The sequence below is a fragment of the Thalassophryne amazonica genome, chromosome 1 (assembly GCF_902500255.1).
Source record: "Thalassophryne amazonica chromosome 1, fThaAma1.1, whole genome shotgun sequence".
Taxonomy (NCBI): domain Eukaryota; kingdom Metazoa; phylum Chordata; class Actinopteri; order Batrachoidiformes; family Batrachoididae; genus Thalassophryne; species Thalassophryne amazonica.
The window spans coordinates 119,299,810-119,316,824 of record NC_047103.1 but is presented as its reverse complement, the minus strand read 5'-3'; the positions used below and the strand labels follow the sequence as shown (position 1 = coordinate 119,316,824).

At 40.6% G+C, this 17,015-nt stretch overlaps 1 protein-coding gene and 1 long non-coding RNA gene across 2 annotated transcripts in view; one reads left to right on the top strand and one right to left on the bottom strand.

Moving 5' to 3' along the window:
* LOC117513590 (ATP-dependent RNA helicase DDX3X-like) overlaps positions 1-17,015 on the bottom strand; it is a 156,469-nt gene that overhangs the window by 95,482 nt on the left and 43,972 nt on the right. Inside the window, 2 exon segments of the mRNA XM_034173772.1 lie at positions 2,150-2,249; positions 5,378-5,491. Coding sequence (XP_034029663.1) covers positions 2,150-2,249; positions 5,378-5,491 — 214 coding nt within the window.
* On the top strand, positions 5,124-15,444 carry LOC117513591. Its single transcript, XR_004561640.1, has 2 exons — positions 5,124-5,166; positions 15,301-15,444. It is a non-coding gene; the product is annotated as an uncharacterized LOC117513591 (long non-coding RNA).

The window sequence follows — 17,015 nt, the reverse complement described above, 5'->3', positions numbered from 1 at the left end:
TACAGGAGACTAGTGAAGGACTTTGCTGCCTGGTGCCACACAAACCATCTACAGCTCAACACCTCAAAGACAAAGGAGCTGCTCATTGACTTTGGGAAGTCCAGACCAAGATCGCAACCACCTCTGATTGAGGAAGTTGAGGTGGTGAGTGTGGATTCCTACAAGTACCTATGGCTGAGGCTGGACAGCAAACTGGACTGGACAACCCACACCAAACACCTGTACAGGAAGGGACAGAGCAGGCTGTACTTCCTGAGAAGGTTGCAGCCGTTTAACATCTGCAGGAAATTACTGTGGATGCTCTACCAGTCCATGGTAGCCAGTGTCCTTTTACACCGGGCAGCACATCCAAGGAGGACACGTCCGAACTCGACAAACTGATCAGACGGGCTGGCTGCTCTGTGGTTGAATGAAGCTGGACTATCTGGTGACAGTGGCAGAAAAGAGAACACTGGACAAACTGCTGGACATTATGGATGATGCCAGTCACCCTCTGCACACAGTCATCAGTCATCAGAGGAGCTTCTTCAGCCACCGACTGCTCCTTCCAAAGTGCAGGCCGAGTGAAAAACATCTTTGTCCCTCAGGCCATCAGACTGTACAACTCATCACTCGGGGAGAGGAGTAATAACACGAAGACAGAGGATGAGAAGGAGAGGAGCAGTAGTAGCCAGTAAACCAGTAGCAAGCAGTATTTCTGACAGGGGTGGTGGCCAAGTGGTTAATGTGCTTGGTTTCAGTGCAGAAGGTTCCGGCTTCAAATCCCACCCCTGCCACATTTCTCCATGTAATGTGGAGTTGCGTCAGGAAGGGCATCCGGCGTAAAACCTGTGCCAATTCAACATGCAGCTCCACCTTGGATTTGCTGTGGTGACCCCGAGTGCAAACAAGGGAGCAGCCGAAGGGACTTATTTACGATATTTGTATATGATTGTATAGATTAAGTTTAAGTTCAGTAGTAGTAGGACTAAGCTTGGGCAGTGAATTGTACCAAGTAGATCAGTGTAATTACAAATTTAGATAAGGCTGGTGTGAATCTATAACTTAAACATTTATGTAACGCTTCAATAGAGCCTTGCCAATTGACTGGTGTATTGTATGCCATGTGGCATTATTTGTTCCATTGTATAGAAAAAATAGTTTATTGTATCTGACGGCATTTTCCATGAGATTTGGCTCTATTTACCATGCATTTTGGTTCTGTATGTTTAGTGCTATTAAACGACTCCGGCTGATACAAGGAAGCTAAATTCAGTATGCTATAAGACAATTAGAAGCTTACACATTGTTCTCTAGGAAATGTTTAGCAGCTGTAAAAGCGCTTTCAGTTCCTAACACTCGTTTGTTGGGTTGAGGAAAGCAGACGTGTGCTTCCACATAATCTGCTTCAATCCTCAGCACCTCTATTTCAACTGACTAGGATCTATTTATGTCATATAAAACAAATAATGCAAATAATGCATGGTTTCCATTTATGCAATGGAAATAATGTTAATGTTAGTTCAAAGATGGAATTTTCCATTCACTTGCAAATTTTCTTATCATTGCAATCAAACAATGATTTGGAAACTATGGCATTTAACATTTGTGGCAGGGGCCTTGATCAAAGACCACTTTCTGAGTTTCAACATTGGGAGCTTTTTCCTTTTACATATTCCTCCTCACAATCAGTGTGAGAAAGACCTCTACACCTCCACAATAATGACACTACATTGATGAACTTGATGTTGAAATAGGCATGACAATGTTGAAACTGTGTGTCCATCACATGATCTCCCTCCGAATTCAAATGACACAAGAAGGCATGCATGTCTGTGGTGCAACTTTTTAAACCAGCAAAAACATGTTAGCAATTTCTGGACAGAGCTAAGATACGGGGGTATGCTGTGGGTGTGTCCAGAAGACAAATCAACTGTCCTGGCACATGTGGGGTTACTAACACATCTTGGATGTTTTGTGTCGGAAAGTGTGTCCTAATTACTGTAATAGTGGCAGTTGTGGTTGGCGGCTTCATCAATTTTTAAATGACCAAAATGTTCAATAAGATTTTACTGATTCTGTGCAAGCAAAGGACTTACTCGTCCAATTTACGACAAAAGGGAAAATGTACAAAAATATTGTTGTAACACAAATAAACACAATAGCTTACACTTTCAATGTGGGGAGGGCAGTTCTGTCCTGTGGCTTCTACAGGAATGTCATCATATTTTTCAAAGTTAATCCCTGTGTTACTGCCAGAGAACAACTCACTGGAAAGGAAAAAAGTGACAGACAGTGTTGGTTAGTCAATGGCAATGGTGCAATCATTAACAACAGTTACACAGATTAAAAAAAAAAAAAAAAAAAAACTCCAGAAAATGTTTTGAGGAGTTTTCAAAACAAAACTCTCAAATTAAAACTTCTAACCTTAACTAACAATTTCTGGATTATATGGCACATTATTGCCATATCTTGCAAATTATATTGAGCTTTATTTTGCTAAGCGTTGTATTAAATTTATTGATAAGATGTGCAATAGTGATAATAATGTAAGTACAATTAGCAATATGGGCTGTTTAAGGCTCGTATTCTGTAATTGGTGCTAACACGAGATATCTTTTGAACAAATTTCAGTGTGATATTAGTAATGTTTGTACCTCTTGGCAGCATAATTCTGATGAGGAGGTATTCAGACTCGCACAACAAATTATAGAAATGTGTGCAATGAGTGATAATTGTGAGGTAAATTTGCTCATTGAGCAAGAATGTATGGCTATAATTAATGTTATTTATTTATTTTCTGTGTTTTATTCCATTTTATTTTACAACTTTGTTTGTAAAAGTTGGTGAATAAAGAATTACAAACTGTGCATCTGGAAAGTATTCACAGCACTTCACTTTTTCCTCATTTTGTTATGTTACAGCCGGATTCCAAAATGGATTAAATTCATTTTTCCCCTCAAAACTGTACTCACAGCACCCCATAATGACAACATAAAAATGTTTTTTTTTTCTGCAAATTTATTAAAAATAAAAGACTAAGAAACCACATGTACATGCGTATTCACACCCGTTGCTCAGTACTTTGTTGATGTACCTTTGGTATCAATTACAGCAGGGGTGGGCAAATTGTTCCAGAAAGGGTCAAGAGGGTGCAAAGAAAACCTGCACCCTGCCCACCCCTGAATTACAGCCTCTAGTCTTCTTAAAAATGATGCCACAAGCTTGGCACACCTATCTGTGGGCAGTTTTGCCCATTCCTTTTTGCAGCACCTTTCAAGCTCCGTCATGTTGGATGGGGAGGGTCGGTGCACAGCCATTTTCAGCTCTCTCAAGAGATGTTCAATTGGATTCAGGTCTGGGCTCTGGCTGGGCCCCTCAATCACATTCACAGAGTTGTCCTGAAGGCACTCCTTTGATATCTTGGCTGTGTGCTTAAGAGTCATTGTCCTGCTGAAAGATGAACCGTCACCCCAGTCTGAGGGCAAGATCGCTCTGGAGCAGGTTTTCATCCAGGATGTCACTTTACATTGCAAGTAATGCACTCAACTGCAATGGTCTGTACACACGCTCACCGTGCAAGACTCCAAACCCGTTTAAAGTTTGCTGCACAACATTTAGATACGCCTGTGAAATACTGGGAGAATATAGTCTGGTGAGATGGCACCAAAACTGAACTCTTTGGACACCATAATACACACCATGTTTGGAGGTCAAATGGCACTGTATATTACCCCAAAAAACACAACAACGGCCAAGTTTGGAGGTGGGAACATCATGATGTGGGGCTGTTTTTCAGCAAACAACACTGGAAAACCTCATATAATTAAAGGAAGGATGAATGGAAAAATGTCCCAGACATTCTTGATTAAAAAAAAAAATCTGCTGCCATCTACCAGGATGATGAAGATTAAACCAGGGTGGACATTTCAGTAAGCCAGTGATCCCAATCACAGACAAGGAAACTTTCAATTGGTTTTGGAGAATATATATATCTTTAGGGGTCAAGGAAAAAATGAAAAAATGAATTTCATCCATTTTTAAATAAGGCTGTAATACGACAAAATTTCGGATGCACCGTATCTTCCTCCACATGAATATTTCACAGCCATGTAACAGAAGAAAACAGAAAATGCAGATTTAGCAGGCTAGCTCAATAAACAGGGTTTCCATGGAGACAGTTTGACACAAATTCATCCCAAAGACAGATTTTGATTTGTGTGAAATATAAATAAATATAATAAGAACTAAGACTTACCGGGAGTGTTAGTTTATAAATAAATGATGGTTAAGAAAAAAAGTCAGGTCAGCGTTTTGGTCCTTTTGAAATTATTCCTGATGAACTTTGAAATGTCACCTTGCAGTAGAACAATGTTTCCATCCATTTGCTTTGTATTTTCAGCACATGGAGTTCACGATAAAATTTGTATCGTCTCTCATTTGCTGTTGTGTGGATGAGTGACGGCATGTAACTTTTATCCTTCAGCCTCAGATCAGGACGTGAAAACGTCAGACTAATATCCACTGCAGCATCTCATCAGAGATGTTTCGAAATGATTTTACAAATACGAACACCACAAAATAAGACCACAGACTAAATCTGACGCACGCCATGAAAACAAAATTAACCCAGAAACATTGGCTTCCTGTTAATTCTAGAATAGAATTTAAAATTCTTCTTCTTACTTATAAGGTTTTGAATAATCAGGTCCCATCTTATCTTAGGGACCTCGTAGTACCATATTACCCCAATAGAGGGCTTCGCTCTCAGACTGCAGGCTTACTTGTAGTTCCTAGGGTTTGTAAGAGTAGAATGGGAGGCAGAGCCTTCAGCTTTCAGGCTCCTCTCCTGTGGAACCAGCTCCCAATTCAGATCAGGGAGACAGACACCCTCTCTACTTTTAAGATTAGGCTTAAAACTTTCCTTTTTGCTAAAGCTTATAGTTAGGGCTGGATCAGGTGACCCTGAACCATCCCTTAGTTATGCTGCTATAGACGTAGACTGCTGGGGGGTTCCCATGATGCACTGTTTCTTTCTCTTTTTGCTCTGTATGCACCACTCTGCATTTAATCATTAGTGATCGATCTCTGCTCCCCTCCACAGCATGTCTTTTTCCTGGTTCTCTCCCTCAGCCCCAACCAGTCCCAGCAGAAGACTGCCCCTCCCTGAGCCTGGTTCTGCTGGAGGTTTCTTCCTGTTAAAAGGGAGTTTTTCCTTCCCACTGTAACCAAGTGCTTGCTCACAGGGGGTCGTTTTGACCGTTGGGGTTTTACATAATTATTGTATGGCCTTGCCTTACAATATAAAGCGCCTTGGGGCAACTGTTTGTTGTGATTTGGCGCTATATAAAAAAAAAATTGATTGATTGATTGAAGACCAGTTAAAATGTCGACTCACTGTTCAAGGCGTTCATTACGTGGTGTTGGTTTCGACCAATCGCCATCATCTCTAGGCTCCTCCACCCAGCGGCTGTTTACTCCCCCTCCTCCACTAAATCCACCATGTTCATACCTGGGAACAGTAAATATATGCATATAAACACAATGAAACACTGATATCAAAAGCCATTTTATATTTAATTTGTGACATTTGGTCTGCTTTGACTGATTTTTGGCATAGCCAAGACATGTACAAATCTAAATTAGGCCATACTGATATTCAATTCATCAAACCATTTCAGGAGGTGTCTGAGTGGATATTTATATCCTATAGACCTCCTTATTACAGCACAGACACTGTAATAATAATTTCAAACTTAATATTCCCCAACTGCTTATTCACATATTCATCAAACAATGACTTTGTTAAATCAATTCTGACTACTTTATTTACTTTATGTTTTAGTCGACTAAAAGTCTGTAAATCTTAGTCTAGTTTCAGCCAAAAGAGAACTGAATGTATTTTAGTCTTGTTTCGGTCAAGACATTTTAGACTTTTGGATAAAAATAGACTATTCTTGATTATATTTTCAGTATAGTGTTTGACATCTCAAATACCGAATGTCACCATTATCTGACAAAACACACTTATTGAATTATTGAAGGTTTGTGGTGTTTTCCCCCAATATTTTAAATCTGCAAGGCTTCCCATTGGATACAATTAGACCTTCGGTTTTCTTGTAAATCCACTGTCTGCTGTTGGACACAGGTCTTTTGAAATGAAACATTTGTTGGATCTAGCTATTCTACTTGCACACTCAGAATTGTGTGGAAATTTGTTAAAGCAAAGCAGAATAAAATAAAATCATTCAAATCAAGATTTGTAATGTTTTTAATCTACTGCAACAGCCACAACTTGAGCCCTTGATACACACTTTATATTACATATATACTCAACACAAAATATAAACGCAACACTTTTGGTTTTGTTCCCATTTTGTATGAGATGAACTCAAAGATCTAAAACTTTTTCCACATACACAATATCACCATTTCCATCAAATATTGTTCACAAACCAGTCTAAATCTGTGACAGTGAGCACTTCTCCTTTGCTGAGATAATCCATCCCACCTCACAGGTGTGCCATATCAAGATGCTGATTAGACACCATGATTAGTGCACAGGTGTGCCTTAGACTGCCCACAATAAAAGGCCACTCTGAAAGGTGCAGTTTTATCACACAGCACAATGCCACAGATGTCGCAAGATTTGAGGGAGCGTGCAATTGGCATGCTGACAGCAGGAATGTCAACCAGAGCTGTTGCTTGTGTATTGAATGTTCATTTCTCTACCATAAGCCGTCTCCAAAGGCGTTTCAGAGAATTTGGCAGTACATCCAACCAGCCTCACAACCGCAGACCACGGGTAACCACACCAGCCCAGGACCTCCACATCCAGCATGTTCACCTCCAAGATCGTCTGAGACCAGCCACTCGGACAGCTGCTGAAACAATCGGTTTGCATAACCAAAGAATTTCTGCACAAACTGTCAGAAACTGTCTCAGGGAAGCTCATCTGCATGCTCGTCGTCTTCATCGGGGTCTCGACCTGACTCCAGTTCGTCGTCGTAACCAACTTGAGTGGGCAAATGCTCATATTCGCTGGCGTTTGGCACGTTGGAGAGGTGTTCTCATCACGGATGAATCCCGGCTCTCACTGTTCAGGGCAGATGGCAGACAGCGTGTGTGGCGTCGTGTGGGTGAGCGGTTTTCTGATGTCAATGTTGTGGATCGAGTGGCCATGGTGGCGGTGGGGTTATGGTATGGGCAGGCGTCTGTTATGGACGAAGAACACAGGTGCATTTTATTGATGGCATTTTGAATGCACAGAGATACCGTGACGAGATCCTGAGGCCCATTGCTGTGCCATCCAAGAACATCACCTCATGTTGCAGCAGGATAATGCACAGGCCCCATGTTGCAAGAATCTGTACACAATTCTTGGAAGCTGACCCAGTTCTTGCATGGCCGGCATACTCACCGGACATGTCACCTGCACCTTTCAGAGTGGCCTTTTATTGTGGACAGTCTAAGGCACACCTGTGCATTAATCATGGTGTCTAATCAGCATCTTGATATGGCACACCTGTGAGGTGGGATGGATTATCTCAGCAAGGGAGAAGTGCTAACTATCACAGATTTAGACTGGTTTGTGAACAATATTTGAGGGAAATGATGATATTGTGTATGTGGAAAAAGTTTTAGATCTTTGAGTTCATCTCATACAAAATGGGAGCAAAACCAAAAGTGTTGCGTTTATATTTTTGTTGAGTGTATTTCATGTCATCCATTATATATTAGTGCTAAATAATGTTTAAAATAAATTGATATTGGATGGATTTATATTCAAGAATTTGTACACAGTAGCTTTAATCTGAGCCTCTAACACTGAGACAGAGCGTAAATGTAAACTCTTTTGTCATTAAATTTTTGTCATTGGTGTCGGATGGATTTACTCTGCAGCACGTATTATTTTTTTAAAACTTGTGTAATGCAATTAGTGCCAATGTCTTAAACGTGGTCATTACACACTAACATTTTGGCTTTTAGGGTCCAAGTTTGTAAGAAAAATATAAGTTAACTTTCTGGTGGCTGGTGTCCACTCTAGTGGCCTGTACAGATCTGTGCTCAAAAACACAGCAGGATGACCCACTACCCCCCTCCTGAGGACCTGACAGCAGCGAGGAGACTCAAACAAAACAAACGCTACTTTAAAGTCTGATTTTTTAACCGACAGACATCCCACGCATTCTCAAATGCGTCCACTGAACATTTTATATGTTGCGTCCAGCTTTAATAATTTTGGATCAGGACAAACTCTGCTGAATGCGACATATTTTAGAAACATTTTAAAAGCTTAAGAACTTGTAGATGAAAATAGAGACAGATTTTATTTCAGCTTTTAGCACATAGAAAATATTTTTCGTCTCATCTTTTTTCATCTATCTATAAAGCATGAAACATCTGTGTGTGGGTATGTGGCTCACATAGCTTTCTGACTGTTTATCAGATCAACCTCAGCTTTCAGATATGGCTTGCACATGGCACAATGATGTGCATCCTTTATTCTGAAAATTGTTGGAATTAATTTTCAAAACCTTTATTTTGAAACCTTTATTTTGATTAACACTAACATTCATACTTCCAAGATGGCATGGCTCACTGATGTTACTGGTAGTAAAGTTAAACAACATCAGATCATTCATGTAGCTTGCACTGTTTCACAATAAAATGTTTAATGCCAGGATCCCAGCAAATACGTTTACTGTGAAAGGCATGCTATCAGTGATCCTTGTGACTGATTTTAACTTAACACTGAGGAGACAGCTAAAATCATTTTTTTTTTTTTGATAACGCCAACAAATTTTCCACTATTTGTACCTTTCATTAAGTACATAAGCTGAATAAAATCTTATATTTGTTGTGAGTTCAAGTTTAAATAAACTGTGTTCAACTTCAGGAGGTGAGATACTGATTTGCTGTTTCAAATATTCTAAATGTTCTGTTTAATTTTGCCTGACTCTCTTCCAATAACCTGTTTAATAGGAATCAGTTTATTTCCATATAATTGATAATAAAACAGATTTTTAAAACAATACGAAATACTAAACTTACGCTCCCAATTTTCTATAAGAATACAAACTTCCTACAGGCACTGCACTAGTCAACAATAATTAATGTCTTGTCATTGTCTTGTTGTCCTCATAAAATAAGTCGTTGACAAAGATATTTTGTCCCATCTGACAAAATTAACACTACTTTAAAGAACTATGACTATTCCCAAAATTGATTAAATTAGTTTTATAAGGTTTTGAATAACTAATTGGCATAACCGGGTACTGTGCAGCAAGTGCCTTCTTGTGTTCAATAGTATCCCAAAAAAAAAAAAATCCCCAAATAACAATTTTGCATTTCCACAAGTGTTTGTCTTTTGGAACATCGCTAAGGGCCCCTTTACATATAGTACGACTAAGTACAAATCAGGGCAAATCATGGCAAAACAGCTCATATGAACAAGCCATGAAAACATTGGGCCGACATCGGGAGGGACATGTGGTCGGGCAGGCGTGAACGATCCAGTGCAAGCAGCTGGAGCATGTGTAACTACATGGCGCAGCTGCTGTGGAAAAAATTAATTAAAATAACATGCCACCCACGGGATTCGAACCTGCAATTTACAAAAGCTCTAATTACCAGCCAGAAACTTTACCACTGTGCTACCATCGCTGTCCTTTAAAGGTGCGGAAAATGTCTGAAATCAACAAGGAGATAAACATAGAAAAAAATAAAACCACACACCATAAAAAATACCGCATTTTATTGAAACCCTTTTATCGAGCGGGCAATACAAGTATGAACTGTCTGCCCTCTGTAGATGACCCATGGTCACAGACGTACAGTCATGGCATGACATGAATGAAGCAGTGCGCTCTTATTTCCACATCTGCTGGCCCGGTATGTCCAGCTGGCCCCGTGTGTGTCTCCGGCCCGACACATATGTCCTGTGGATGGCGCTCCACAAGACAGACACCGCATCATGTGGAACACAGCTCACATGGGTGATGTGACATTCAGATGGCCCGCTGCGTTATGATCTGGCCATCTGTTTCACCTGGGGCTGCCTGTCAATGTGCACGCCATGCGCTCGCTGCAGCCCATCGCAACAGCGATATATGTTTTTATGTATGTTCACATGAGGACAGCAAGCAGACTAGAACTGCCACAAATGACTATTTTGATAATCGACTAGTCAACGATTATTTTTGCGATTAGTCGACTAGTTGGATCATACGTAAATAGCAGCTTATCGCATTTTATCGATACCATTATCGATGCCACTTATCAATCCGATTCCTTATCGATTCTCTTATCGATACCTCCTGTGAATTTTCTGTGTGCTACAAGTAGGCTTTACAGGTTTTCTATGTCAACAACATTTTATTGAGTCTGAAAGTAAATAAATATGAAATGGGTCACTGGATCCTTGATCTCTGGACATAAATAAACTCTACATAGTGGATACTTGATCTCTGGACATAGATTAAAAAAAAAACTGTAGTTTTTGTCAAAAGCATTTCCTTTCAGACATTAATGGCATGGATGCCACTCCACACGTCTGACCTGAGGTCACTGGCTGCTGGAGTCTGCAGGTCACATCAGCCAGGACGTCTCATTTTGAGAGGGGAAAAAAAACATTTTAATCAATTGCAGTTTATTGTATGCATTACATATGTAAAGAGGTGTCATTTGATTTAAACGGCGCTTCGCTTTGAAGTTATTAATTCTGAGCACTATATCTTTCTAACTTGACTCGGCGGTGCAGTGTTTAGAGCAATGGAACGGACGACGATTCTCGTTTCTTTCTCACAACAAGACAGGAGTCTCAGTGTGTCACTTTAATCTGCACAAACATGACACACGATTGACATATTTTAATGGCTTTGAGAGAGGTTACGAAGCGGAGTTGCCGCTTCTGAAGAGGAGCGAAGCAAAGATTCAACAAAGCAGCGGATCAAAGCACTGCTTCGTTGGTTCAAGGTTCAAAGCAAATGACTTGACTACTAAATTAGTTGTCGACGGTTTCAATAGCTGACGTAGTCGTGACAAGTCTACTAGTCGTGGTAGCCTTAAAGCAGACACACATGCGCAACAGTGGACAGTTATAAGGTCATTCCATCCAAATACAGTATGTGTTCCCCAGCTAGGACATACAGAACCAGAGATCTCAACAGCTGTGGCTGTCGGCGTCCACGCCCCGTCAGTTCAGCGCACACACCAACGTGTCACTCTGTTATGTGATCATTATTTTTTAACTATTTGTTATGTAATTGTGTATGTAGGTTGTGTATACTTATTAATATAACTGTCGTGGCTGTTTTCTCTGTTTGTACTGTGACACGTCCTGTGCACTGAGCCATCATTTGTGTCTCTGGTCAGCAGCTGGAGGGGTGATTCCCCATGCTGTGTGCACTCTGACCTGGCTGCCCAGCCACATATGTGTTCATATCTGCAGATACATATAAGCACTTAATGCAAGTGTGCTTCCCCCCACATGCCACATGTGTAGGGTGGAGCCGGGGGGGAGACACACGTGAGACACATGCACCACACGTGTGTTGCGTTTTGCAATGCCACACACGTGGAGGCACTTAGACAAATTTTACATCCAGCTCGATAGTGATCGTCTGCTTGCTGTTTTCAAGCTAACAGCGTGAATGGCCACACATTTTCAAAGTGTCAAGCGAGCGGTGTTAGACGTTTGTGTGTCACCTGGAATTTGGCTGACACCTACTGTGAGAGGGATCAAATGGGCTCTCACAGGGCACTGTCTGTGTTTCAGTCGCTGTTGTGCGCAAATAGCTGTAGCCACACATGTACGAGGCGTTGGAGGCAGATCAGATTTTTCACGAATGGCATGCAATTCTTCTCAGGACAGACGTCTTCTATCCTCAAGCCTGCCCACACGTCACCTTTGTGGACTGACTGAAATCTTATTCTGAGATTGTCTGTATGTTCGTTGTGCTCCTTCACAACATTAAATTGTTAATTTTTGGCTCATCTATTGACCGTTCATTTGCGCCCCCTGTTGTGGGTCCGTGTCACTACACTTTCACAACAACCAGGTCAGTTGTAAGTCCTATCCCACTAACTTCTTGGAACTGTAGAGGCTTTGGAAATGCCTTTAAGAGAGCCAATGTATTCATTCATTTAAAATCACTGTCATAGACATAATCTTCTTACAGGAAACCCATAATAGACAGAACAGAGGAAGTTGAGTTATATCTAGGTTTCACAGGTTTACCAATCCACATTTTCCTCTAAGACAAGAGGGGTTGCTATACTCATCCGCAAAACCAACCCATTTTTATTCAAATCCATGACCTGCGATCCAGGTGGGAGGTATCTGCTCGTTACTGGTACAGTAAATTCCCTCCCATTAGTTCTATTAAACATCTATGCTCCCAATTTTGATTGCCCGGACGTCGATTGCAGAGTCTTTAGTAATCTTGTATCAGAGTACAATAACTGCAATTTTATTACTGGTGGTAACTGTAATTGCTACCTAGATCCCAAACTTGATAGATCTTCCTCCAAAACTGCCACACCCCTAAAACCTGTTTCAACTCTGAATAATCTTATGGAAACACTTGACCTGGTTGATGTTTGGAGGCACCAGCACCCCTTAGAAAAACAGTACTCTTTCTTCTCTGCTGCTCATCTTCTCTGCTGTGAAACCTAGATATAACTCAACTTCCTCTGATAGGGGAGGTGATGGTCTAGTGGTTAAGGTGTTGGGCTTGAGACCAGAAGATCCTTGGTTCAAATCCCCGCCTGACTGGAAAATCACTGAGGGCCCTTGGGCAAGGTCTTTAATCCCCTATTGCTCCCTCCCGGTGTGTAGTGAGTGCCTTATGTGGCAGCACCCTGACATCGGGGTGAATGTGAGGCATAACTGTAAAGCGCTTTGAGCATCTGATGCAGATGGAAAAGCGCTACATAAATGCAGTCCATTTACCATTTATTTAGTTTCTCCAGATTGGATTTTTTCCTAATCAATTCTAACCTCATCTCAAATATTATTAGTTCAGCCTATCATATGGAGCTAAATCAAGGCCAAACGTTTTGTAATCTGAAAATAAAAGATTGAATAAATAAATTTTGAAACTGAAAATTAAAGTTTTGTAATCTGAAAATAAAAGAAGACTGAAAAAATAAATTTTGAAACTGAAAATTCAATGTTTGTTCTTGAATTTTATAATCATTTAAAAAATATTGTCAAAATAAAAATAAGTGTAAGATATATATTTTTCAGTTTAAATACATTTTTGATTCAGCTCTAATTTTTTTGGATCAAATAATTTATTTTCATTCATATTTCTTTTTTTCACCTTCAGATCTTTTTTTCACTTTCAGATCTTATTTTTTCAGTTTCAAGCTTTTGGCCCCGTTCTGGCATGGGAGGGCGTGGCTTCGATTGAGAGGGGCGTGGAATTGTGACTGACAGGAGAGCAATCAGTCTTCACATGTTGCATTCAGGAAACGTGGGTTCTTTGATAGATAATGACTCTGTTCCCGTCTCCATCGTGGATTACTACGCGGCTGGCGCATGAAAGAAAATAGAGAGAAAGAAAGCTTATTACAAGGCTTTAAACCTTAGATAAAGATGTTTATTGTGATCAATGTGTAGCAGTTGGTTCCGTATGTTGTACCGGATAGTGAAATTAATGACGATGTAACAAGTTGACTGCCTGTAAATCCAAATCCAAAGCCGCCCATAAGAGCGCTCCGGCTAATGGCGGTGTGAAGAAGCCTTGCCGTTACAGGCCCGACACAGTGGAGCTGAGAGAGATCCGCTGCTACCAGAAATCCACCGAGCTGCTGATCAACAAGCTGCCGACCAGGTGCCTCGCCGGCCTTCTGCATCACAGCGGAGCTCTGAAAGCGAAGGTTGGTCTTGAAGTCCTGAGCGATTTCTCTCACCAGATGCCCTTCCAGCACCGGGTGAGAGAAATTTGACTTGTTTACATTGCAAAGGCTTGATAAAACAAATGCGTGTTTTCTCCTTGTCTGCAGCTGTTACAGTATTTATTCCTATGTTTGTAACAGATTTAACTTCTTGTCAAACGAGCTGCGCTCTGGTACGATCTGCTGACATCACCACTCGCCCCGTCACTGCTTGTTTACTCCAATCAACTTGTCCAATTCCAGCAAATGCTCCAGAGGCTGTATTGTTGGTGTGAATAGTGATGCCGACGGCCCAAGTGCGCTTCTTTTATGACCGCAATGCAGATGCCGTGCACGTGCAACACGTACGCGATGCATTTATAATACACCTGTAATACTGCCGTGATAATCGCAATGTGTCGGATCCATTTCCTCACTACATGCGTTATACAACTGTGTTTGTTCTTCATATATTCGCTATACATTATTAATATATCCGTAATTCATACTGGGACATTTGTCATTTTTGGCCATTGTTGTTGCGGACGACAACGAACGGCCATAATTTGTGTACTCAATTCATGCGCAATTAATCCTCTCCCCAGTGGAACCGGGCCCTTAGATAATGGTATTTTTCCAAAAAACATTTTTGAGGCACACAGTTGTCTACTCTTAAGAAAAGATAAAGACAGCTCTAATGTGACTTCATATCCTCCTCTGAGTCTGTTAAATAGTGATCAAAAGATTATTGCTAAAGCCTTGACTAATTGATTAAATAAACACTTAAGCAAACTTATTCACCCTGATCAGACCGGCTTTGTCCCAGATAGGTTCCCCTTCTCTAAAACGCGACGTCTGCTAAATATTATGTATTCAATCAAACTACCAAACTCTGCCATCATTTCTCTGGAAGCACAAAAAGACTTTGATCAAATAGAAGAGCGGTATATGCTTGCAGCTCTAAAAGAATTTGGTTTCGGTGAAAAATTCATATACATTTTAAAAATGCTTTATGCCTGTCCTAAATCCTCTGTTCTTACTAACCATGAGCAGTCTCCTTCATTTTTGCTACATCGTGGTACCAGACAGGGATGCTGCCTTTCTCCTATGCTTTTTGCCTTAGCACTTGAGCCTCTCGCTATTTCCGTGAGAATGAACCCTCAAATTACAGGAATATGGTGTGGTTCCTCTGACTCTGTCATAAGTTTGTACGCAGATGATGTCATCCTAACTCTGTCTGATGCTACAGCATCTGTCCTCCCCCTCTTTAATCTGATCAAGAACATTGGCCAGCTCTCCAGGTTTACAATCAATTGGGGTAAAAGTCTATTCATGCCCCTCTTTGATGGTCTTGACTCCAGCTTCCTCCACAGCATACCCTTCATAATCTCCAAAGAAAATTTAGTTTATCTAGGAATTAATATACCTTCCTCTGAGGTGTCTTCCTCAGAGGAAATTTTTCTTTACCACTGTCGCCTGTGTGCTTGCTCTGGGGGTTGGTAAGGTTAGACCTTACTTGTGTGAAGTGCCTTGAGGCAACTTTGTCGTGATTCTGTACTATAAAAATGAAAATAAATTGAAAATAAAAATAAACTGAGCGTGCGACCGCTCAGCACTTTGAAAGTTTAAAGAGTCACAGCCCTCCATTTATTCACAGCAGTGTTTACTACAGCTAGTCTACTCATCAGCATTCTGTACACAGTGAAAATGGTCCACCAAGATAAAAAATGAAAATAAAAAAAAAAATTATGTTAAATTGCTGTGTTTCTGACCGGCACCACAATGTGCAGTACCGACCCAAACCACTTGGTGGAAATGTGGCTGTCAGCATACGCTGGGTACCCGTTAAGGTGTGACAGCTGCATTAATTTATTAGATGCACGCCAGCGCATGCCAGCATTTTTAATATGGTTGGCATACGCAGGCTAAATCGTCACGGTGTGACTGGGCCTTCATGCTAAATATGAATGAAATTGGTCAACTGGTTCATGAGATATCAAGCTAACAAGCGAAAACAAACAGATGGACATGATGATCGATATATCCCCCTATATTTCATACCAGGGGGATAAAAACTAACAAACATTTTGCAACTGATGAACGGGACAAAGCAAAAGCCTTTTTTACTGGTAAGTCTTGATTACTTTTGAATAACTTATTTTAAATGAACTTCATATGGAAATAAAGTAGACTTTACAACTGACTTAACATGCAGCATTTTGGGGGGGGGGGGGGGGGGGGGGGGGGGGACTGGAAAATGTGCAACTGAAGAAAACTGAGCTTGAACCTTTTTAGCTAAGGTGTGTGTAAACCTTTTTCCACAGCTGTATTTCTGTGCAGTTTCCCAGAAACAGAGCAATATGCAGAGCCGGAATCAAAACAGAGGCTGATGAGTGATGCTGCCACAGTGTTTTCTTCTAAATGCACACTAAAAAACAAACAAACAAACAAAAAAAAAACAACACAGCTAGAGTTTCCTTTTACTTATGGCCAACCCCTCTCAGCATTGTAACATGTATAATACCACCCTCTGTTGGCCAGAAGAGGCTACAACAAGATGGGGCGGTGTGGCCAAAGAACTCATCGATCATGTTTTGTACTTCACTCATTCAGTCTGTAAATATTCTCACCTGAGGTAGTACTGACTCTTTCCTTACTTTGGTCAGTCAGTGAAGCTAACAGAATTACTAGTAGATTTTTGTTTTGTTTTTACATAGACTCCTGAAACGCAAAACTACACTCAATTTTAAGTGCTATACAGCAGTGGTTATCAACCCTGGTCCTTGTAGACAAGCGCCCTGAAAATTCAGAAACTCTCTCTGCTCTATAAAAAGGTGATAAGTATGGAGAACACCAGCGATTGATCAGAACACACCTGCTGGGCCTACTGAGGTCGAAACACACAAATGTTGAAGTGGTGTCAACTATTTATTTCTAACCTACATTGTTTATAAATGTAACTATTAAATTCTTTCTAACATTTAAATTCTCTCTAAACATTTTACTTGTTGAAATTATTATTATTATAAGTAGTATTAGTACAGTAGTTGTAGTAAAAAAAAGGCTTCAAAACTGAAGCCTTCCATCTGGATTCGCCCCTGCTTTGGCGTTTGAGCACAAAGAATGGATAACATTTATTTATGCAGAAAACA